Source organism: Bradysia coprophila, unplaced genomic scaffold, assembly GCF_014529535.1.
Source record: "Bradysia coprophila strain Holo2 unplaced genomic scaffold, BU_Bcop_v1 contig_232, whole genome shotgun sequence".
Classification (NCBI taxonomy): domain Eukaryota; kingdom Metazoa; phylum Arthropoda; class Insecta; order Diptera; family Sciaridae; genus Bradysia; species Bradysia coprophila.
Genome location: NW_023503493.1, coordinates 3,368,903 through 3,391,790, shown reverse-complemented (window position 1 = coordinate 3,391,790; position 22,888 = coordinate 3,368,903). Strand labels below are relative to the sequence as shown.

General features: G+C 38.5%; 3 protein-coding genes across 4 annotated transcripts; 2 read left to right on the top strand and 1 right to left on the bottom strand.

The window, feature by feature from the left end:
* The first annotated feature begins 602 nt into the window (after nt 1–602).
* On the top strand, nt 603–3,956 carry LOC119077181. The gene is made up of 4 exons (XM_037184363.1): nt 603–762; nt 824–1,187; nt 1,236–1,607; nt 3,947–3,956. The coding sequence occupies exons 1-4, from the start codon at nt 603–605 to the stop codon at nt 3,954–3,956; spliced, it is 906 nt and encodes a 301-aa protein (XP_037040258.1).
* A 948-nt stretch (nt 3,957–4,904) lies between these two features.
* Nucleotides 4,905–22,829, bottom strand: LOC119075948. Of its 2 annotated transcripts, XM_037182514.1 has the most exons (11): nt 22,671–22,829; nt 22,328–22,475; nt 22,134–22,266; nt 21,649–21,768; nt 21,428–21,592; nt 21,141–21,372; nt 20,559–21,082; nt 20,163–20,504; nt 19,809–20,105; nt 19,605–19,744; nt 4,905–5,129 (listed from the first exon to the last, which is right to left on the bottom strand). In XM_037182514.1, the coding sequence occupies exons 1-11, from the start codon at nt 22,696–22,698 to the stop codon at nt 5,039–5,041; spliced, it is 2,220 nt and encodes a 739-aa protein (XP_037038409.1). In that variant the 5' UTR covers nt 22,699–22,829; the 3' UTR covers nt 4,905–5,038. The 2 variants fall into 2 exon arrangements, with proteins under 2 accessions (XP_037038409.1, XP_037038408.1); XM_037182513.1 differs by having other exon boundaries at nt 20,163–21,082.
* Nucleotides 8,081–9,422, top strand: LOC119075967 (farnesol dehydrogenase-like). Its single transcript, XM_037182551.1, has 3 exons — nt 8,081–8,906; nt 8,974–9,111; nt 9,177–9,422. The coding sequence occupies exons 1-3, from the start codon at nt 8,331–8,333 to the stop codon at nt 9,216–9,218; spliced, it is 756 nt and encodes a 251-aa protein (XP_037038446.1). The 5' UTR covers nt 8,081–8,330; the 3' UTR covers nt 9,219–9,422.
* Nucleotides 22,830–22,888: the final 59 nt, after the last annotated feature.

Below are 22,888 nucleotides of genomic sequence, written 5' to 3'. Positions count from 1 at the left end.
AGGTTTCAAGGGCATGTAAAATCCATTACACTCGTTTTCGTGTGTTTATTGACCTCGGCTTCGCCTCCGATCAACAAAATTCACACGAAAACTCTACTTTTCAGCTGTTTATCTCTTGTTATGTAAATAACTATTTGATAGGAAAAATCATCGTTGTTCATCAATCAAATCGACCTTTCGCTTTCTACTTATCCAAATAATTTATTGAAAATGATAAGTATGCTCAGTATGCTCAGAATCGTGCATGGGATGCCCATTTGACTTCGATTCTTTTTCTAATTATTATGTACACAGTGCACGAAGTAAAAATTCATGCAAATGGGGATGTTCGTTCGTTTTGCAACGCTCAATTTGCAGTTCATGTAATTATACACACTGAATGTGTGAGTGTGTCAGCTGCATTTTGAAGTTTTCAGTTACATGGAAATGACGTACGTACAGAATGTAAACTTATATGTAATGGTACACCTTTTCCAAAGCTGTATTTACGAAAGGCACATAAATTATTCAGTGAGGAAAGCGACCGTCGATACAACGAATATATCCGCCAGACACAAGAAAATATCAAATCGAATCCAGCTGAATTTTGGAAGTTTGCGAAAATGAATGGTGGCATCGAAAAGTACCCTGACACACTAAAATTCGGTGATAAAATTGGCAATACAACGGAAGAAGTGGTTGACTTGTTTGCTGATTACTTCGAATCGATTTACGTACCTGATGAAGAGAATTGGGATTTTGACGATATTTACGTTCCGATAAGTAGTGCCAATATGGCCAATATGGTTGCTGTATCAAAAATCTTTCAATATTGGTGAAATAGCAGCCACATCGAAAATATCACGAATCGTTCCGGTATACAAAAGAAAGGGTGACAAAGCATACGTAAAGAACTATAGAGTCGTAGCCATCCAAACGATCGTACTAAAAATCCATGATATTGCAGTGAAGAAGAAGATTAGTGAGATTATTCAACCTCAACTGAAAAGCGCGCAACATGGATTCAGGAATAAGAGATCAGTTGTCACCAATCTGCTAGGTCTATCAATTATGGCTCACAATGCGTTCGAACGATCATGTCAACTCGACTTGTGTTATGGTGATTACAAAACTGCCTTCGACAAAGTGATAATACGTTTGTTAATTGTGAAATTTGCGAGATTTGGTATTGGGAAGAAAACAGCAAGGTGGATGTGTCAATATCTGGTTGGGAGGACAAATTACGTTCAAATCAGCATTTTTAAGTCAAGATTGTACGAATCTACATCTGGAGTACCGGCCGGAAGTTCTCTTGGCCCACAAATGTTCACAGTGTTTATCGATGATGTAGTCGACGTTCTTGAATTTGTGTGCCCTCTACTATTTGCGGATGACATCAAGTTGACGTCCATTATCTTCGATCACAGCGATATACATCGAATGCAGCGAGATATCGATAACGTTAATAGATGGAACACAGAGAATCGTCTTCAATTCAACAAGGACAAATGTTACATATTCAGCATTTACCGAAGTGAATCATTGTTCATCAAAGCCGATTACACAATGGGTGATCACGTCATAGAGAGAGTCGAAGAAATGAACGATTTGGGATTTTTGGTCAACAGGTGGTTTCACCCGGGCAGTCACATTGAGCATATGGGAACGAAGTGTCGCCAGATGATTGGATGCATTAAACATTTTTCCAACGGCAATTTTACCAAAGAGACACAACGTATACTCTATTTGGCTTATGTATGTCCAAGGCTGGAATTTGCATCAACAATTTGGAATCCTGCAGCGCAAATCTACAAAGACGATATTGAATCTATACAGAAACAGTTCGTTATCTATTTGCTAGAAAGCCGTTGCAACGCAACGACATACAGGTTGGCTCCGTACGAGGATCGATGCAAGCAACTGAAGTTACAAAGTTTGGATATTCGTCGAACAATAGCTGATGCAATGCTTGCTTTTGATTTGTATAAAGGAAACGTGACTGATGATATTATCTCGCCTAGATTTGTTCGAAGTGAAAGTGTTTATGGTTTTCGAGAGACTACTATGAAATTGCTGGTTGAGCCGCGGTTTTCGAATGTGTATTTATCAGAACAACCGATCGTTCGGATGATTAGACTTATTAATAAGCATAAAGCGGTTGTGACTAGGTGTGAGAATAGAACGACGTTTAAAAGTTTAATTTTAGAGGAGCTTGGTTTTTAGTGTTTGACGGAAGTAGTCTTAAGTATTTATGTTATCTACGTTTGTATATTTTGCACATTTTTATATTCAGCCAGTTTTTTGGCGGTGTCAATAAATTCAATTCAATTCAGTTACATGGAAATGACGTACAGCGACCTATCAACAATGTTGAATGTCCACTACATAAAAGCTACATAAAACATGTCTTTTTATATAGTCAGACGGAACTTCCACCTGTTACAGACGACAGGCATGTCAACAATTTTACTATTGGATCTATTACTTCATTTGTTTAAAAAAAATCAAGAGATTGATTTCAAATCTTTTACTTCATTTTTAGTTCATTATCGTGGATTTAGTTCAGGGTCACTCAAAAACGATAAATATTTAAATATTCAAAGGAATAATTTTCATAAAAAGTTTATTAAAAAGAATCAACTCATTGTTAAATAATTAATTTGTATTCGTTTTCGTCGTCTGCTGCGAAAGAGAATTTATTTCTGCAGTCGACATTTTCTGCACTTTTCCACGGTATCTCGGTATCAAGAGCTTTCCAAATCACCCAAGACATTCCCTGCACCTTTCATGGACACAGGATGTTCTATGGCTACTGCATTAATAGTAGCGTATCCTTCGATCAGCCACTTTTACCGGTAATGAACCTCTCATTGATAAAATTGTTGATGCTTTTTGAAGTTTGGCATCGCAACTGTGGTTGGCGCCACGGCTGCCATACTGTGCGCGGTTGTAGTGATAATTCGTTTATTGTCACTAAAATTACCAAAAAAAAAAAAACAAATTGTCGGATGTGAGAGATCCACAAAAGCTGTATGTGAGAGATATAGCACGAAAAACAAAGAGTTTTAACAAATGACGACAAAATGTATGTATGCTCGTACAATTGAAGCGATTGCTCACTTCCGTTTGTGTCGTGCTGATATGCACATAGTCATCGCAAGACAAATTACTTTCTGGTATCATCTTTTAATGGTATCGATTAAATATATCGATTTCTTTTAATGTTTTGCACGAAGACAATGGGGCAAAACATTAAAACCGATCGTTTCACCTTAATGTTTTGCAACATTGTCTTCGTGCAAAACATTAAGACATAGGTGCACTGACGGCCTTTTTGTTGGCAAAAGTTGTAGCAAAACTTTTACTACTTCTAATGTATGAATTTGTGTCAACACAATTTTTTTTGTGTCTCGTATCCGTATGTAAAATAACAAAAATTATTTGTGTCCGGAAATTTGTAAATTTTTTGTGTAGAAATATGATTTGTGTGGAGTTTTTACAAAGCAGCATGTAAGAGTTGGAAATAGTTGAAAATGAGTTCAACTCCTTAGAATTGTAACGCATACTGGAGCTACGCTGTGTGTTTAATTTAAGAAGTTTTTTTGGAAATAAATGAAAAAAAATTGAAATTGAAAGATACAAAATTTTGCTCTACTTTTTTTTAGTCATAACTGCCTTTAAGATATAAATACATCTGTTAATTGAGAAAAGCTTGAAACGTCGAAACTGTGTAAGTTCAAATTAATAAATGTTTCCAATCTAATGGTAAGTGGTTCCTAGTTATTCACAACGTACAATCAAGATTTAGACTCGAAATGTTAATATCAGCTGAATCCCGCTTTTCACGACGAAAAGCGGGGAACGTTTTTCACACTAAGTTCGAAGTTCGCATTGTACATTTTTGATGTCCGCTCTCTGTAAGGGGGTTTCACCCAAAAAACGTTAAATTTGGATGTTTTTCTTACAGCTGCGGTTAAGGTATAATTTATAATGTTAAAATGATCTTCATTGATTGTAATGTATCCATTAAAGGAGTTTGATGAGTGCGACTTTTTCGACAATTCGATACGAACGACCTGCATTTCATAAATTTCTTTTAAAAATTCAATGAATTTCACCATCAACTGACTCGCTGAAAATGTGTTTAAGCTCAAACCAGCACTCTTTGCTATTTTATATAAAATAGGTCCTCCGGTGATCCATATCATTAGTCCCGACACTTTTTTTTGAAAAACCAAATTTTGTAAAAATATTTCCCACATTTCAAGCTGGATTATAATACGGTAATATAGTGGATAAAATGTCACTTATTTGTTCATCATAAAATAAATTTGGGTTTTCAATCACTTCAAACATTTCATTGCAAATACCACTTTTAAAATTGTGTTCGTATTTCAAGCACTTCATGAATTCCCAAATAGTAGGCTCTGGCCTAGCCTAAGTTATCTTAATTGGATTACATGGTCCAATGTAATTTACTGGAATCAATTGTTTAAATGGGAGTAAATGCGTAACCCCTCGAACTAAGTCCGATTTATAATCGTAAAGACCCATTTATTAGAGATAATTACGAAAATTACCCTTAATAACGGTAAATTCTAACTGCATCACCTCACCAGTGGGTGAGTCGGCAATTTTTCTCAATTATTTCCATTAATAAGCAGCCACATTTATTATAATCTATTACTTCCTTTGTTTAAAATATTTTCAAAAGATTGATTTCGAATCTATTACTTCCTTTGTTTTGAACATAAAACATTTTGCTATACCGCTTTAAGTCAGAGCTTATTTTTGCAGTTTTTATCGATAACAGATGATGGATCGCACTGGACTGATCGCTCCATCACGTATGTAAAAGTAGAATGGCTTAAAACAGTAAGAGATCAGCCGGCGAAATTTTGAATTTTTGAAGAATAATTTCACGATTTTCGTCAAAATTTAATTTATTTTTCGTAAGTTCAGGCGCTTTGTTCACATTATAACTTTGTGTATCACATTTACGTTTCGACATTTAAGATGAGATTAGAGGCACTTTAAAACTGTTCCTTTGTTGTCTCGTTCATTCAAGCATATCTTTGATCGATTGAAGTTCGAATTTGTCTGCTTCCAAGTCACTCCGCACACTGTTCAGTACGTCCACCACGCAGGAGCTGTTGGGGAGAAATAGTTGTATTTACAATGAGGATGATAAACAGATTGATGACATTAGATGAGACTTCATGTTTTACATTGAAGAGTATCAAAACCGGTTGTATATCGTAAAAGGAAAGCGTATTACCATGAAATCATTGAATCTGTTGTTTCTTTTGTTTAAAATAGTGTAAGTTGCGAAAGTAATTCGTAACAAGAGGTAACAATTTTTCAGATAAAAGCAAACTCACAAGCGGTTTTTAACTGCCTTTTCGACAAGTGTAGAGTTTGTATATCCGAGCCGACTGCGAGCTTTAAAACTACATTTGTCAACGCCAGTTGCTCAGAAAACACACGAGGGACTTTGTGAGCACTGCAAGGTTATTTCCGAATTAATAAATTACGTGGCAGTTGCAGCATCCAGTGTTTGCTTATTGCCTGTCCCATGCGATAGTTGATTATCACAAAGAAATTCGCGTAAAATGCACCGAAAATATTCCTTCGTGAAATGGATTATTTTGACAGGGGGCCAAGTGTCATGTAATGGTCAACTTTCGCATGGAGTGGTGAATAAAAACGTTTAATTCGTCCATTTTATAAGAACACGCATTGATCATGTCGCTGTATCATTGGTTCGTTCCCTTTTTACCAAAACGAGTTTAGGTAAAGGAATGAGAGGAGTGACACGATTGATTATTTTGTTTAGGGCCTCGTATGCTTCGTCGAACATCTGGTCAAGGCCGTACCAATTATTTTGATATCTAAATAGCTTCATTTAACAGTCATGAACACTTAAACGTGCCGCCGAGTTATCAATCTCTTACTGTTATTTGTCCACTGTTCCACTTATTCTTATGAACTGCATGAGTAACAAGATACGCATCTTCTTCTTCTTTTTTTTCAGCCTGTTTCTATCCACTGCTGGATGTAGGCCTCTCCAACTTCTTTCCATTTCGTACGATCCATTGCCATTTGCTGCCAGTTTGTACCTGCAATATTCTTAATTCCGTTTGTCCATCTCTCTGGTGGTCTACCTATAGCTCGTCTTTTATATGGTCGCCAGTTCATGATCTTTTTGGTCCAACGTTCGTCTGTCCTTCTTGCAATATGTCCCGCCCAGCTCCGTTTCAGAGATGCTATTCTTTCCATGAGATCAACGACCCCGGTTTGTTGTCGAATCCATTGATTCGTCATTCTGTCTCTGAGTGTTATTCCAAGCATACTCCGTTCCATGGCTCTTTGTGTCACTCTCAATTTATCTTCGGATACTTTCGTTAAAGTCAACGTTTCCGCTCCATAAGTGAGCACTGGAAGGACACAAGTGTCGAAAACTTTGCGTTTCAGACTATTATTCATTTTGCTTTTGAAAATTAGTCTGAGTTTTCCGAACGCTGCCCATGCAAGACCAATCCTACGTCTTATTTCTGCAGTTTGGTTGTCCAGACCTAACTTCAGATACGCATGTGTGGCACAAAGTAGACTGAACACAGAAGAGGTAGATAAAATAGCGGCACTTTTAGGTGTTCATGACTGTAGGAGACTTTTTGAAATTTTACTATTTTGAGGAGTTTTAGGAGGATTTTGACATCCCCTCAAAAAATTATTGTTTGGTTCTGGGTGCTATCGATAACAAATCTCTCAATATCGTGTTTTGATGAAACTACAGGTGATCTAACTTATGAACCATGAATAAGAGAGAGTCTCTTACATCCAATCCCAACAAAATCTCTATGAGAAAAGTGGGAAGCAGTCTTTGTAGTAAAATTTCTAAAATGAATGATATCGCTAGAGTTGACGCTTTCAGCTTCGTTACGCAAAAATTAAATTGTTCACCCAATTAGTTCAATTGTACTTCAAAGACTGCGTCATACTTTTCTCGTAGAGATTTTGTTGAGATATCACTCGTTCCGGAAGTTTTTAGTCAACAATTTGACGAAAATCCAAAATTTGACGAAATTTCAAAAAACTTGAGGAAATTTCACAAAACTTCGCAAAATTTCACAAAACTTGCCAAAATTTCACGAATTTGACGAAAATAGAAAATTTGACGAAAATCGAAAATTTGACAAAAATCGAAAATTTGGTGAAAATCAGCTACCCCGAAATTGACCAAATTTTTCTAATTTCCCACCATGTATTCCGAATTCCAACCATAATATTCAAAAATTTTGAATTTTGAAATTTCGACCAAATTACAACCAACTTCACAACAGTCATCTCAAAATGGCTGTACAGTTCAAAATGAGAGAAATTGTTCCGAAAATTAATTCATTTATTCCACAAAATTCTGATTTTTCCTGGGATAATGATGAATGAAACTTAAGTTCTAATGGCCTGACTAAGGTTCCTGCAAAGTTTCATCGAGATTGCATGCGGATTTTCCGAGATCGACCATCGACAGATAGCCAGAAACATACAGAGTAAGTTGAAAGATTTTGATTGTTTGGAGAATGCCATTTTCCATGGATTTGTACTGAAAATGACGACTTGGAAAATGCAATATCTCCGGTTCCCGAGCACTTTGGTAGGCGTGTGATAGCTCATTTTTTTGTATTTCAAGTGAGAATATTTTAAAAATAATTTGGTCAACGATATTGGACATTTTGGCGAAAGTAGAATTCTCGCCCATACATAAGTTGCCGCGTCTCAAAAAGTTTTCTTCGTTCTTTTTTTGGAAGTTAGACTGCGTCAAGTCCCCCGCTATCGCTGCGGACATGATTGCCACTTTAGTCTCGATACACGCACTTAATTCATCACATTGTAACTATGAGTAACACGAAACTGCTGTGATACATTCGAAACATTTCAGTGGAAATGTTATCTCTTTAACTGCCGCTTCTCAAAGATTGAATTTCAGCAAAAACATTCTCTGCGCTTCGATTGTATAAATGGAATAAAAATGAAAGATCTCCACCATGTCGCTGGCATGTGTATAATTGGTCTTGAGAGATTTCTCCCATGCATGGCTCATAAACCCGAACACCTGTAATTTCATCAAAACACAAAACTATAAACTCGATTTGAAAAGTGAAGACACCAGTCGTGCATTAGTAGCAATACCATACACACATTGTCGCTGTTATTGTGCGTGTTGCGTATTGAGTCGTATAAGTCGTACTGACCTTCGGTGTGTAATAATAACTTTGGTTTTGTCGTCACAATTTTCGTTTTTCGATAATTTACTCTGTGGAAAAGAAAACCAATTTTTGTGTGTGGAGAAAATGGATCGCTGGGCGAATAAAACGGCCATAGTAACAGGTGCCAGTTCTGGAATCGGTGCAGCAATCGCAATCGATTTGGTGAAAGCCGGATTGAATGTGATCGGTCTAGCGCGACGAGTCGAACGGGTCGAAGAACTGCAACGACAAATACCATCGCACAGCACCGGTAAACTGTACGCAATCCGATGCGACATCACCAAAGAAAGTGAGATCAAGGCGGCATTTCAATGGGCCGAAGAGAATGTGGGCGGAGTGGACGTGTTGGTAAACAACGCGGGAATCATGAATCAAGTGAATTTGATCGATGAAAACAATTCGGATGCTGTCCGATCGACGATCGAAACGAATTTAATGGCACCGGTGGTGTGTACGCGAGAAGCGTTCCATTCGATGCGACGACGAGGCGTTGACGGGCACATTTTTATGATTAACAGTACGCTGGGTCACAAGGTGTTTTATTTGGTTGGACAGACGGCATCCACGAATATTTATCCGGCGACCAAATATGGCATTACTGCTATGACTGAGGTGTTGCGGCAGGAATTTCAGGCATTCGGAACAAGGATCAAAATAACGGTAAGGGTAATACTGGAGGTGAAATCTGTCCTATTCTTGGTTTTAAATTTCCATCACACTCCGGCAGAGCATCAGTCCCGGCGCAACCAAAACCGAAATATTTACGCAAGAAGTTTTGGATAAATTTCCCGGACTACCGCTATTGCAATCGGAAGACGTGTCAGCAGCGGTTATGTACGCATTAGGAACACCTCCTCATGTTCAGGTATGCACAGAAGGTGACATATAGAGCGCTTAGTCATTCAATTAAATGTAAAATATTTTGTGTAGGTGCATGAGCTGACAATTCGACCGGTTGGAGAACCATTTTAAACAACAAAGAAAAAAAAATCAAATTTTTTTGGTTCGTTTCAATCATCATGTGTATACGATTCAACTGCTGTCGGTGATAGTCGATGTTGTAATTTTTAATTTAATTTTATTTTCAATCATTTTACGGAAGTTAATATTGTAGGAACGGCAAGCATGTCGCAAGAGAATCTATAAATCTGTTACTTCATTTGTTTAAAATATCGCAGAGTGTTTTATACAAAATCCTTTACTTCAATTGTTAAAGCTTACGTTTTACTACTAGGCCCCATCTTATGGATGGGTCAGGTCCCTTGACTGACTGAATAAATATTCGTAACTTGACGGTTGCGTGTATAAAATCATACAAGAACTGTCAAGTTACGAATTCTTTAAAGTTACGAAAATAAGACAATCTGCACTCTGGGCGCCGATTCTCGTGAATTTAAGAATTCCAGTTGTCACCTTAATGCGAATGTCCATACGATTCGTAACTTTTAAGATGACAACTGTCAAGTTACGAAATCATAAATTCACGAGAATCTGCGCGCTTCTTATTTTCTTATAAATTGCGCATTCGCTTTATTATATTCCAATTTTTTTTTTCAGAAAGTCCCATTGTCTGCTAAAAACGGTGGTGAAAAGATTTCTTGATTATGTATTGAACAAAAATGAGTCGTGTGGATTACGGCCCTCGCTTCGCTCTGGCCGCAAAGTCCACACTTGTTCAATTTTTTGTATACAACTACATCGAAATCACTCAAAAAAATCTTTTCGAAATAAAGTCTAGATTGTTACTCCAATACTTTCCATTTACTAACCTAAGCCTCATGAATTTCAGTCCTAGTCGATTTAAAAAAAATTATGGAAGGCCTCGCTTTGCTCTGGCTGTAAAGCTCACGTTCGTTTAAATTTTCTTAATTATGAGAATTTTTTTAGCAATTAAATCTACTGAAACTCGGCCTTATTTGATCATGAATAAAGTATGAAACTCGTGTGATTACGGCCCTCGCTTCGCTCTGGCCGCAAAGTTCACACTCGTTGATTTTTTTTCTAGCATAGACCTTATCAAACAAAATTTTCTTGGAAAGTCGAAAATTACTCCGTATGATAAGGAGACTATTATTTAGACAGATAATCTGTTTAGACCCGTACGAAGTACTGGGGTCTTATAGGTTTACGCATACGTTTGTAACACGTCGAATTGGACTCCCTGAGTAAGGGGAAACCTATTGTGGTTGTCTAGAGATGCCAAATCCGCGAAAAAAAAATGTCCGTCTGTCCGTCTGTCCGTCTGTCTGTCTGCACGATAACTTGAGTAAAACGCATCCGATTTTGAATATTCTTTTTTTTCCCGTTTGGTAATGTCAAAAGACAGGCTAAGTTCGAAGATGAGTGATTTTGGATCGACCCCTCCCGAGCTGTGGCCCAATAAGTGCTTTACGGTTTTTCGAAGATATCTCCGGACATTTAAACGTTAAACTTGTAAGTGATACGTCAAATAAAAGGTATTTACAATACCGATCGACAAAAAAAAAGTTTATGGAAATCGGACGACCGACTTGTGAGTTAGACCCCTTGGTAGGTCGGCCAAATTTGAACATATTTCGTTCGTTTTAGCTTTATTAGATAGGTATTGACCGTACCAATCAGGGAAAAAAAAATTATGAAATTATGTTCTCCGGAGCGTGAGCTAGGTCTCTTGGAGTGAGCTCTTATCTGGCTACTCGGAAGTACAGTGAACGTGGTGTATTTTGTCAATATCTCGAGTAAATTTTGACCGAATTTCATGAATTTTTTTTTGTTTGAAAGGTATTAACGAATGTAAAGCGTCGGTACTATTTCCGGTCTCCTAACAAAATGGCTGCCGGCGGCCATATTGGATTTTAATGAAAGTGATATATCTTGGGAAAAATGGTACTTAGAGAGTTTCTGTTAACATGGAAATAATGTGTTAAGTGTGAGGGGTTTCAGGGATTCCATGTATGGACATCTATATATACCTATATACAGCTATATTGGGCTATATACAGGCATATAGAGCTATATAATAGCATATTCCTCTGTGAAATGTTTATTTACAGTGAAATATAGTTAAATATAGCGGTATATAGCTGTTTAAATAGGAATTTATGAAATTTGACTTCGTACGGGGCTGTCTATATTGCCTCCGGCAATTTATTTGTATATGATAACAAGGCAAAGAGTGGATAATGTAAGTGATTTTAAAGGAAGAATAGTTTTTCAGCAGAGAAGAAAATGAAGTAAGAGAAATGAAGAGTTTCACATTAAAGGCTTTTGATACGAATAGGTGTTTCGTACGGGTCGGCGTTAGCTATGTTTTTTTTTGGAAATCCGTTGAGGATTACTTAAGTTATCGTGTTATCAAGCGACAAGACAAAAATTCTTTTAAGAATATCTCGGAGATCCCCGTCCGTTATAACCCATCTTCGAACTTAACCTCAGGAATATAATTCCCCGTCGAACAAAAAAAAGTTTTTGGAAATCCATTGAAAAATTACTCAAGTTATCGTGCTATCAAGCGACACGACAAAAATTCTTTTGGGAATATCTCAGAGATCACCCGTCCGTTACAGCCCATCTTCGAACTTAGCCTCAGCAATTTAATTCCCCGTCGATTAAAAAAAAGTTTTTAAAAATCCGTTGAAAGCTACTCGAGTTATCGTGGAATCAAGCGACCAGACAAAAATTCTTTTGAGAATATCTCTAAGATCACCCGTCTGTTATAGTCCATCTTCGAACTTAACCTCAGGAATTTAATTACCCGTCGAATAAAAAAAAGTTTTTGGAAATCCATTGAAAATTACTCGAGTTGTCGTGTTATCAAGGAATGAACAAAGTGTGACAAACATTTTCTGTATTTAAGGTTTTTGGTCATACATTCATGTATTTTCAATCATAGTAGTGAACATTGTGTGACAAACATTTTAGAGTGTTTATCATCCGTAAGACCCATGACTTTCAGTCAAGGGAATAATATAAGAGAACAGCAGCCTGAGGTTCATTGCATATTTTTGTCGGGATCAATGCGACTCCGCAATATTCTATTAAAAAGTAAGGAGAACCCTTAGAATGCCAGCAACTAGGAAAACTCGCAAATTTTCTGAGTAAAAATTGCTTTAACGAAGTGACTATTCGTCCCCGGGTGCAATTAGTCTAAAATGCAGTAAGACACACTATTTGCACTCGGGTGAATTGTAGATCGTCTGAAATACACTGTTTTATACTCTATGCAGTCAACGAAATACTATTTGCAGGTAGAGTGTATATTAGGCTATTTCCACCCGGGTGTAATTAGCATCTACCTTTGAACAAGCATTAACCGATACTTTGTAGAAACCCGTTTTGCTTACTTTTCTAGTTAACTCACTCGGACTAGGCGGGTGTCCTGAGACACGATTTCACATTTCGAAGGTCCATTGACACATTTAAATGGACATATGGGACATTCCACAGTTAGTTGCGTGACAGATTTCGTCATTTAATGAGCCATAAACTGTGTATTGTGTTCGGTATGGTTCGCGGTGAGGGATCTTTATTTTTCTTCACCGAAACAAATCACATCACGTGGTAGACGAAGCTGCTGGTTTAAGTTGTGTTAGTGACATTTTCGTATAGCCCAGGTACAACATCCATTTTGCTTAAAGCTTTTATTCTTGAATACTATTGACAAGACGCCTATTTTGGGCCGCATACGAGTAATGGCCAAACAATTGGTCTTAGATATAGGTTTCACATTGAGAAATTCGCTATGGTTAATACCAACAAATATACATAAATGAGACACCGAAAGAAAGGTTTAGATTGTATCTTTCACAGGGAAGAAAAAAGTTTCCAAAAGTCGGTCAGGCAGTTTGGGCGAGTGAAACTTCGAAAATCGCGAAAGAAGCCCAAGACTTTGACTTTTCGTGATTTTTTTTTTTTTTTGCTCTGGTGACCTGACTTTCGCCGTTCGACATTTATTCGCCCTAATTTCCTTCTATTGGACATTTGCTTCCTAAATTTCCTAATTCACCAGTCGTTCGCTCATTAGTAAGTCGTTCGCCTTTATTCTCATGCCATTTGCTCATATTAGCGTGCCGTTCGTTCATTATGTCATTCGGTCATATTGGCAAGTTATTCGCTCATATTTCCTTGTCATTCGCTCATGTTTGCCGGTCGTTCCCCTCGTTCGTCTATTCGCATTTGCATTTTCCTCATTTTTCCCAAAAGCAAATTATTTGACGTTCGCTCCCATATTCTATTCATTTCAGCGAACGGAAAATAGACCCTGTCCCACCATTCGCCATGGTTGTTTCCCCCTCGTTTTATAGTGACTTTATGCACGTTTTTGTGATTCTTGTGACTTTCAGTGACTTTCTGTTACTTTAAATGACTTTGTGGCTTTCCGTATAAATTTGTGACTTTTTCGGCCCTGGGCCATGACTTTCCTGAGCTGTTTCCAGCTTTAGTTCGGAGGCTAGAGAGATTGGAGTGGAAGTGAAATGATCGACAATAAACTTGTTTAAATTATGGTCCATTTCGACAAACTTTTTTTTCTCTAAAAGGGAACGTCAGATTTTATGAACAGAAAATCCAAACGAAAAGTCAAACGGAAACGGAAAGGGTAAGTTTGACAGATTCTCTGAAAAATTATTAAATTCTGACTCCAAGGATTTAAATTAAACAAATTGCCATTATGTAGAGCATATGATCTCAGGATACCGGTAAACTAATTGTTTTCTCAAACGAACCAATATGCGATAAGCATTTGAAAACGTGTCAGAATTTAATCATTTTTCAGAGAATCTGTCAAACTTACCCTTTCCGTTTGTGTTTTCGTTTGGATTTTCTGTTCAGAAATTCTGATGTTCCCTAGATTCCACCGTTGGCGCTACAGTTTAATTCATTGTTTGGCGCTACAATTATTTAGCGTTGCAATTGTTTTACAATCACCTGAACCATTTGGTCCTTATGAACAGTGCCGGACTGGCCCTATGGGCGTTCGGGCGATTCCTGAAGGGACTTTTGATTTTTGTATGGAAAAATGACATTCCCGTGAAGTATCGCCAAAGTCGAGTCGCCAAAAAAAAAATATTGAAAAACGTGTGAAGAAACGACAAAAAAAATCGCCAAAGTGTGAAGAAACTCCAAGAAAATTCGACAAAGTGTGAAGAAACGACAAAAAGAAAAAAGTCAAATAAAATTGGCGTTTCTTCACACTTTGGCGATTTTTCTTGTTGGTTCTTTCACACTTTGGCGATTTTTTTGGCGACTACAAAATTTCTCAAAAATTGACAAATCGCGAAAAAAAGTGTGAAAACATAGCTAACGCCGACCCGTACGAAACACCTATTCGTATCAAAAGCCTTTAATGTGAAACTCTTCATTTCTCTTACTTCATTTTCTTCTCTGCTGAGAAACTATTCTCCCTTTAAAATCACTTATATTATCCACTCTTTGCCTTGTTATCATATACAACTAAATTGCCGGAGGCAATATAGACAGCCCCGTACGAAGTCAAATTTCATAAATTCCTATTTAAACAGCTGTATACCGCTATATTTACCTATATTTCACTGTAAATAAACATTTCACAGAGGAATATATGCTATTATATAGCTCTATATGCCTGTATATAGCTCAATATAGCTGTATATAGGTATATATAGATGTCCGTATATGGAATCCCTGAAATCCCACACACATAACAAATTATTTCCATGTTAACAGAAACTCTCTTAGTACCATTTTTCCCAAGATATTTCTATTTTACTAAAATCCAATATGGCCGCCGGCAGCCATTTTGTTAGGAGACCGTAAATAGTACCGACACTTTACATTCGTTAATACCTTTCAAACAAAAAAAAATTCATGAAATTCGGTCAAAATTTACTCGAGATATTGTCAAAATACACCACGTTCACTGTACTTCCGAGTAGCCAGATAAGAGCTCACTCCAAGAGACCTAGCTCACGCTCCGGAGAACATAATTTCATAAACTTTTTTTTCCCTGATTGGTACGGTCAATACCTATCTAATAAAGCTAAAACAGACGAAATATGTTCAAATGTGGCCGACCTACAAGCAAAAACTGCTTGCCGCCCTGTGCCTGTTCCACACCAAGGGGTCTAACTCACGAGTCGGTCATCCGATTTCCATAAACTTTTTTTTTTGTCGATCGGTATTGTAAATACCTTTTATTTGACGTATCACTTACAAGTTTAACGTTTAAATGTCCGGAGATATCTTCGAAAAACCGTAAAGCACTTATTGGGCCACAGCTCGGGAGGGGTCGATCCAAAATCACTCATCTTCGAACTTAGCCTGTCTTTTGACATTACCAAACGGGAAAAAAAAGAATTTTCAAAATCGAATGCGTTTTACTCAAGTTATCGTGCAGACAGACAGACAGACGGACAGACGGACAGACGGACAGACGGACAGACGGACAGACAGACGGACATTTTTTTTTCGCGGATTTGGCATCTCTAGACAACCACAATAGGTTTCCCCTTACTCAGGGAGTCCAATTCGACGTGTTACAAACGTATGCGTAAACCTATAAGACCCCAGTACTTCGTACGGGTCTAAAAAGGATGGTAATAAACGACCGATAATTTAATTCAATACTACCGATAAAAATTAATAAACTACCAATAGAAATGAGATACATGTCCACCATTTAAGGCGGAGTATTTCTCTGTGTACAAAAATGCTACTTCATGTATAAAACTTCATAAGAGCACGGAGAAATTGAGAATTGGCCGAGGTGTAAGGCAGGGTGACTTTCACCGAATTTATTCACGGCGATTCTGCAGAGTGTTTTTAGGAAGTTAAACTGGAGTAAAATGGGAATAAAGATAAATGGAGAGTACCTGAGCAATCTCCGCTTCGCTGATGACATTGTACCGATAGCAGCGAATCTAGGTCAGGCTCAGCTTATGCTACAACAGTTAAGTGAAGAGGCAAGCAAAGTTGGCCTCAAGATGAACTTATCGAAAACAAAAGTCATGACCAACATCGGGGACGATAGAGAAATCAAAATTGGTGACGCTGTCATTGAACGAGTCGTCAGCTATGTATATCTAGGACATAAACTGAAGTTAGGTCTGGACAACCAAACTGCAGAAATAAGACGTAGGATTGGTCTTGCATGGGCAGCGTTCGGAAAACTCAGACTAATTTTCAAAGGCAAAATGAACAATAGTCTGAAACGCAAAGTTTTCGACACTTGTGTCCTTCCAGTGCTCACTTATGGAGCGGAAACGTTAACTTTAACGAAAGCATCCGAAGATAAATTGAGAGTGACACAAAGAGCCATGGAACGGAGTATGCTTGGAATAACACTCAGAGACAAAATGACGAATCAATGGATTCGACAACAAACCAGGGTCGTTGATGTCATGGAAAGAATAGCATCTCTGAAATGGAGCTGGGCGGGACATATTGCAAGAAGGACAGACGAACGTTGGACCAAAAAGATCATGAACTGGCGACCATTTAAAAGACGAGCTATAGGTAGACCACCAGAGAGATGGACAAACGGAATTAAGAATATTGCAGGTACAAACTGGCAGCAAATGGCAATGGATCGTACGAAATGGAAAGAAGTTGGAGAGGCCTACATCCAGCAGTGGATAGAAACAGGCTGAAAAAGAAGAAGAAGAAGAAGAAGAAGAATTTCTCTGTCTGAAATTTTATTAGCGTGTTATTTTGTAAAAGGACTAATTATTAGACGGTGCGAGAGAAAAAAAATAACTCCCAAGTTACCGACACCGTTCCGGCGCCCGGCTCGCATTGCGGCCCTCCGCTTCGCTCCGGGGCAATGGGCCGGATCGCTCGGCGTGTTAAAACACTTTTTATGTACAATGAAAATTGGTATTCATTTCGCAAAATGAATTCTGTTACATTTCGTAAAAGGATGAATTCCCTAGGAACCAACAACACGCTTTTATGGCGAGAAGAAAGTTAGGAATTGAGTTAAGTTGGATCTCAACTCAAACCTGCAAGTTTTTTTTTATGATTCAATCCTGCGATTTTTATCTGCAAATTTTGTGTATTTGTTTTCGCAGTTTGAATGGGCGATTTTTTTCGCGGGTTCAAACCTTCGAAATTTTTATTTATGCTCAAAACAAACGAGGCATTGAAAACGTGTTTTGGTCCTATTTTTCATGACGAAATTTTCTAAACTGTCAAATGAAGTTAGAACTTTTTCTATTCAAAATCGCGACTGCTGCATCTGTCAATGAAAACTAGGACCAAAACACGTTTTTAATGTCTCGTTTGTTTTGAGCATTATGATCGTCATAACCAGAGATGGGAAATTACCGGTAATTTATTTATTGTCGGTAATATTACGTAATATTACGGTAATATTACGTAACATTGGGTAATATTACCGAAATCTTAAATTACCAATATTACCGATGTTTCGGTAATATTACGTAATTTACCAATACAAAATTGTAACAATTAGATATTTTACTATCAGACTCATGCGAAAGTTTAATATTATTCAGCAATATGTCCTTTGCGAAAATTATCCTTTATACGGTGGACTATTTTCTGTTCATTTTTCGTGAATTTTACGTGAAACTCAATTTTCGCATGTGTCACACGGTAAACCAGTACCTTCGATACTGCTACATAATTTATTGCTTATGAAACAACTTTGTGATACTCGGAAACTCACTCGTGTGTTTTTGAGCAACTTGTTTGATTGACTCTACATTTGTCAAAAAGACAGTAACCGGAGCTTGTTGCTGGAAAACACCTTTATCACATAAAAGAATTACTTTCTCAGCATGGAATGTAAACTACTATTACATGCGTCACTTTGAGCTTTCCTCAGTATAGTATAGTTTTACTGAACAAGACAACAGGTAAAAATGAATGAATTACATTAGCACCATGGAGACTACTATTACATGCTTCACTTTGAGCTTTGTTGAGTAAAGTATAGTTTGACTGAACAAGAATGTGGAATCTTACTTCTTGCGTAGATGTTTCCAAATGTTTGTTTCGGCTATTCAGATAACCAAACTCGTTGAAGAAGGGGTACACGAGTCGAAAGACTTGGAAGCACTTGTGTTACGTTATCACGCTAGATTGTATGTCGCTACCACAATATTCAACGATGGCAGTGCCGGAGACTCGGTCTTTTAGGATACGAAATTTGAAATGAAATTTCATTTGCTAACAAATGTCAGTTTTCGATCTAAGCCCGTGTTCTTATGAAGTGACAGAAGACCGAGTTGCCGACGGCGTCATTCAATGACAACTCTGAGAGAAATCGAAAAAATCCACGCTCTTTTAATTATCAATTTCGGTTGAAGCTCATTCAAATGTGTATACTACTCGACTGTTTTTGAACAAGTTGTTTAACTAGGCTGAACTAGGCCTAACTAAAACAAAATTATACGATAAAATACACTTGAATTTGCTAAAAACGAGTAATTTTTGTTGAAAATGATTAAAATTTACAAGATGTTAACTGATTTTTGGTAATATTACGTAACTTACGTAATATTACCGAGGCTTTAAATTACCAATATTACCGAGCTTCGGGTAATATTACGTAATTTTACGTAATATTACCGGGTAATATTACACGGTAATATTACGGGCCCATCTCTGGTCATAACTACTTGACTATTCGCTGGTTCAAGTTCGCCTGTACTTCACATACATACCTTGGCAATGGTACAACAGAATCGCCAAGAAAAATCGACAAAGTGTGAAGAAACGCCAATTAGCTGATTCTTTTCGTTTTGTCGTTTCTTCACACTTTGGCGATTTTTTTGGCGGTTCTTCACACTTTGGCGATTTTTTTTGGCGATTTACTTTTTTCTTGGCGATTTGACTTTGGCGATACTTCACGGGAATATAAATGACAACGAAAAGCTTTTTCAAAAATTGCTCCATACAACGCCCGAAGGGCTTTTTTGAGCCAGTCCGGCACTGCTTATGAACCTCACTATCGAAATCGAATCAGTTAAAAGTCCCGTTGTAAATGCTGCATATCTACGGCGAGTAACGTTTGTTCAGGCTGGAGAAGACGAGCTCAAAAAATCGAATTGGTGTAGAAAATGAGGGCGTGACCGTTTCCCATAAAATACGAAATTTGCAAACAAAATTTTTCGTTGAAGATCGTGCTGCGTCGAAAAATTCAAATATTACTTCTGCTAGAGAGGTTCCGTTGAAAAAATTGTTTTTTTTTTAGATTTTCTCATTCAGTCACGATTCTCGGGTTACTCACGTTAGGACTCTAAGCAAAAGACATTCGCCAGAGCAAGAAATTTTTCGTATTTAGGACGCCTAATCCTTCAATTCTTTCAGGCGCAGTTCAAGGCGTAGTTATTTTCGAGGAATTCATTTTCTAGTCATTCCCCAACCCAATTCCCTTACCTGAAATGCTTGGTGTTCTGCGCGAAATGTCCCGGTTTGATCGTCTGCACTTCGCTTAATTTACTTTCGGCTGACTGCCACTTAGTTTTGTAAAACAATTCCAATTCTTGCGCATGCTTCAGCTTCAATTCGATTGATTGCTGTGGGAGGAAATGACGCGTTGATTTTAGCCAAATCCGAAAAAAAACAAATTTTTTCCCTCACCAATTTTCTGCTCGACACAGAGTCCAATTCCATGTTACGTGCTCTCAGCAGTTCATTTTCGTCTTCCAGCCGTTTAACCGTTGCCTTCAGTTTGTCATTTTCGTCATCGGCGAACGCTTTCTTCATTTCCAGTTCTTTCAATTTGATTTCCATTAACTTCAACTGATAATCGTGATCGATGGCCGTTCGTCTTATCTGATCGGTCAGGGCGGATATTTTCTCGTCGTATTGCTTGTTCCGTTCCAATTGGGCAGCTTCGTTAAGCTTCTTATGGTCCTTGGAAATTGTGTCTTTGTCCTGGAAGAATCATCGAAGCGTTAGGGCAGAACCAACCTACCAACGGAACCGAATTACCTTAATGACACTCAGACCATGTTCAAGAGCCTCTGTCAACATTTTGCACTTTCTCATCCTCACCGCCAATTTCTCCTCCTCTTTACTGTGTCGCTGCAACCATTCCTCTTCCACCAACTTTAGATGTTCGTTTTCCTTTCGCTGCAATGCAGCCAGAAATGCTTCCTGTTGCCTACACTTCCAAGCTAAAATTTCGTCATCGGACTGCGGATGGAACGAAACGTTTTTGGGCGAACGCAATGGGGAAGTGAATGCACCGTCTCTGGCTCTATTTTCATCGTTGCGCCGACAAAGTTTCGGTGATTTTGGCAGTTGAGGTGATGGTGCTCGCGTTGCCAACGGCGATGATGGTGTTCGCGTTGTCAGTGGTGGTGATGGTGCTCGTATTGTTAACGGTGGCGTTGCTACATCAACGAACCGAATTGTTTCAATTTTTTGCGGTGACATTGGTGGATCGATCTGACTGTTCAGAAGTTGCTGGATGAGAACATTCCGTCTTTCGATGGATTGTTGAACCGTTTCCCGTCCGGTAGATATCGTCTTGTCGTTCGCATGATGATATTGGTCCCCGGGATCACAGCTGTGCATTTGTTTCTTATCTGATTGCTTGTTAGCCTCCGACTGGCGATTCTCAGATTCAAAGTACTGCCGACCTTCGTTGGATTTCGTTTCATTGACTAGAGACTGAAGGCGATATTGTTGATTGTCCTCGGTTTCCTTGGATGGATCGTGATATTTGAGCGTCAAATTGTACTTCAATGTCGGTCGATGCTCTTCGTCAATGAAAGTGATGGTGCTCTTGGTTGAATAGATAAACGACTCGCTGATGGCGACAAACGTATCGTCTCTGGTCAGTCGTAGGAAATCGGTCAGATCGTTTGTGTCGGGAAGAGCCGATGAAATTTTGAAAAAAGCTCGACCTGAAACACAGTAACTTCGGTGAGCAACGACCCGATGCTGAGACAACCTTCTACGCACCGACAATCTCTTCCTTGCAGTAGATGTAGATGGGAATGTAGAAAACGCTTTCGAAGTACTTCCGCAGCGTTTGCAGAGACGAGCGCAACTGAATTGTGATTTTCTCATGGACCATGTAACGGTCCTCGTCAACGGCACCGAACATCTTCGGTAGATTACGTTCCACTGTCGGACAATCCAGGAGAGTGTATCGCATTTGGAATGTATCTTCGGCCGATGGGTTTTCCGTCAGCTGTTAGGATGGTTCAATGTCAGTGCTGTCGATTTTAACTACCTCTTTCACTCACATAACTCAACCACCGGCACTGTTGCCAATAAATTTCGACGGTGAAACGATCATTGTCCACCGCAGCATCTCCAATTTGAATGTGCTGATCGCTTCGATTCAGTTCGATGTGAATGCCTTGCTGTGGAATTAGCATATTTCTGGTGGCTGCGGATGTTGAGTTTCGCTAGAATTGTGGTGTATTGGAATGGAACGATCGATTGGAAGAAATATCGGCCTTACCATTTCGTTGACAATTTGCACGCCCACCACATCGGTGATGGTGACAAACATGAGAATTTCCGGTTTTAGCGTTTTCCATGTACACCGCAGTCCAATCAATCGGTGCCACTTTGGTGAAATCTAAAACAAAACGGGCAACAATTTCACACACATCCCCATCGACGAAAGATGAGTACACGGTTCGTGAGAAATTGTTGAGAAATAGCATACGGTCCACTGAAATATAAAAGGGTAACTGTGGACCGTTTTCAGGCAGTGAACCTTTTTCAGCCAGTGGACCTTTTTCAGCCAGTGGACCTTTTTCAGGCAGTGGACCTTTTTCAGCCGGTGGAGCTTTTTCAGCCGTAGGACCTTTTTCAGCCATTGGACCTTTTTCAGCCGTTGGACCTTTTGCAGCCGGTGGAGCTTTTTCAGCCGTTGGACCGTATTTTTCAGACATCTTTCACGAACAGTGTACTCGCCTTGAAATGTTACTGGGACCATACCGTCATAACTTTATTTCCCGTTAAAATATTCACCGACCGCAACGGTACCACAACGAATCCTATCAGTTCGCGTGCTCCCGTTTTGCCGACACAAAAACATTCCACTTTTATCGGAATGTTCTCCGATTTCATGCTGAACGGCAGAAAAAATTGAAATTTAGAATGGCTTATCGGCTCACTGTTGTCGTACCTACCGTTTGATCGAATTTACATCGGTTTTCCAGGCTAAACTGCTGTCGAACCGGGTAGTGTTCCGTGGCGATGACACCTTTGTTTCCAAAACATTTCGTCCCAGGGATGCAGTGGCAATAATTTTCTGATTCGGGTAGTTAAGGCCAGAAGCTACAGAAAGGGAAACAAAAATGTTTCGTGCAAATGTTTCACTTGAAATTTAACCTTGATACGTAAAAAAGGGTGCGGGTGGTGCGTGTGTGCGTAATATTGATATATTTGATATAGGTTCCATTCAACTTTTATTGGAAATTTTTTATTGCAAACGGTAAGTTTCGTAGCGCCAACCCTTTCAATATCACTCACCTTCAACGATGTAAACTAGTATTAACATTACACGCAATTGATTTCTAGTTATTTTTTAAAATAAATGAAACTTCAACCGTTTTCCTTCGCTATGCTGTTTACCAACAGCCACACAAAAAATTAACCGCTGCTGTCATAACAAAAAGTCCAAAAAGTCATCAAAATGCAACTTTGACGGCTCAGACCGTTCGTTTTTTGCGCACATTTTCGTTTTGAAT

Bases quoted from the DNA above. Each gene is read 5' to 3' on its own strand.
- LOC119075948 (XM_037182513.1), bottom strand. From the start codon at position 22,698: ATGTTAATACTAGTTTACATCGTTGAAG. The intron at 21,769-22,133 runs GTATGGTCCCAG...GTTTTGTTTTAG, and splicing joins CGGGAAATAAAGTTATGACG to ATTTCACCAAAGTGGCACCG. The intron at 21,083-21,140 runs GTGCGTAGAAGG...ACTGTGTTTCAG, and splicing joins CTGCAAGGAAGAGATTGTCG to GTCGAGCTTTTTTCAAAATT.
- LOC119075967 (XM_037182551.1), top strand. From the start codon at position 8,331: ATGGATCGCTGGGCGAATAAAACGGCCATAGTAACAGGTGCCAGTTCT. The intron at 8,907-8,973 runs GTAAGGGTAATA...ACACTCCGGCAG, and splicing joins GAACAAGGATCAAAATAACG to AGCATCAGTCCCGGCGCAAC. The intron at 9,112-9,176 runs GTATGCACAGAA...TATTTTGTGTAG, and splicing joins GAACACCTCCTCATGTTCAG to GTGCATGAGCTGACAATTCG.
- LOC119077181 (XM_037184363.1), top strand. From the start codon at position 603: ATGAATGGTGGCATCGAAAAGTACCCTGACACACTAAAATTCGGTGAT. The intron at 763-823 runs GTAGTGCCAATA...TTGGTGAAATAG, and splicing joins CGATATTTACGTTCCGATAA to CAGCCACATCGAAAATATCA. The intron at 1,188-1,235 runs GTGGATGTGTCA...CGTTCAAATCAG, and splicing joins ATTGGGAAGAAAACAGCAAG to CATTTTTAAGTCAAGATTGT.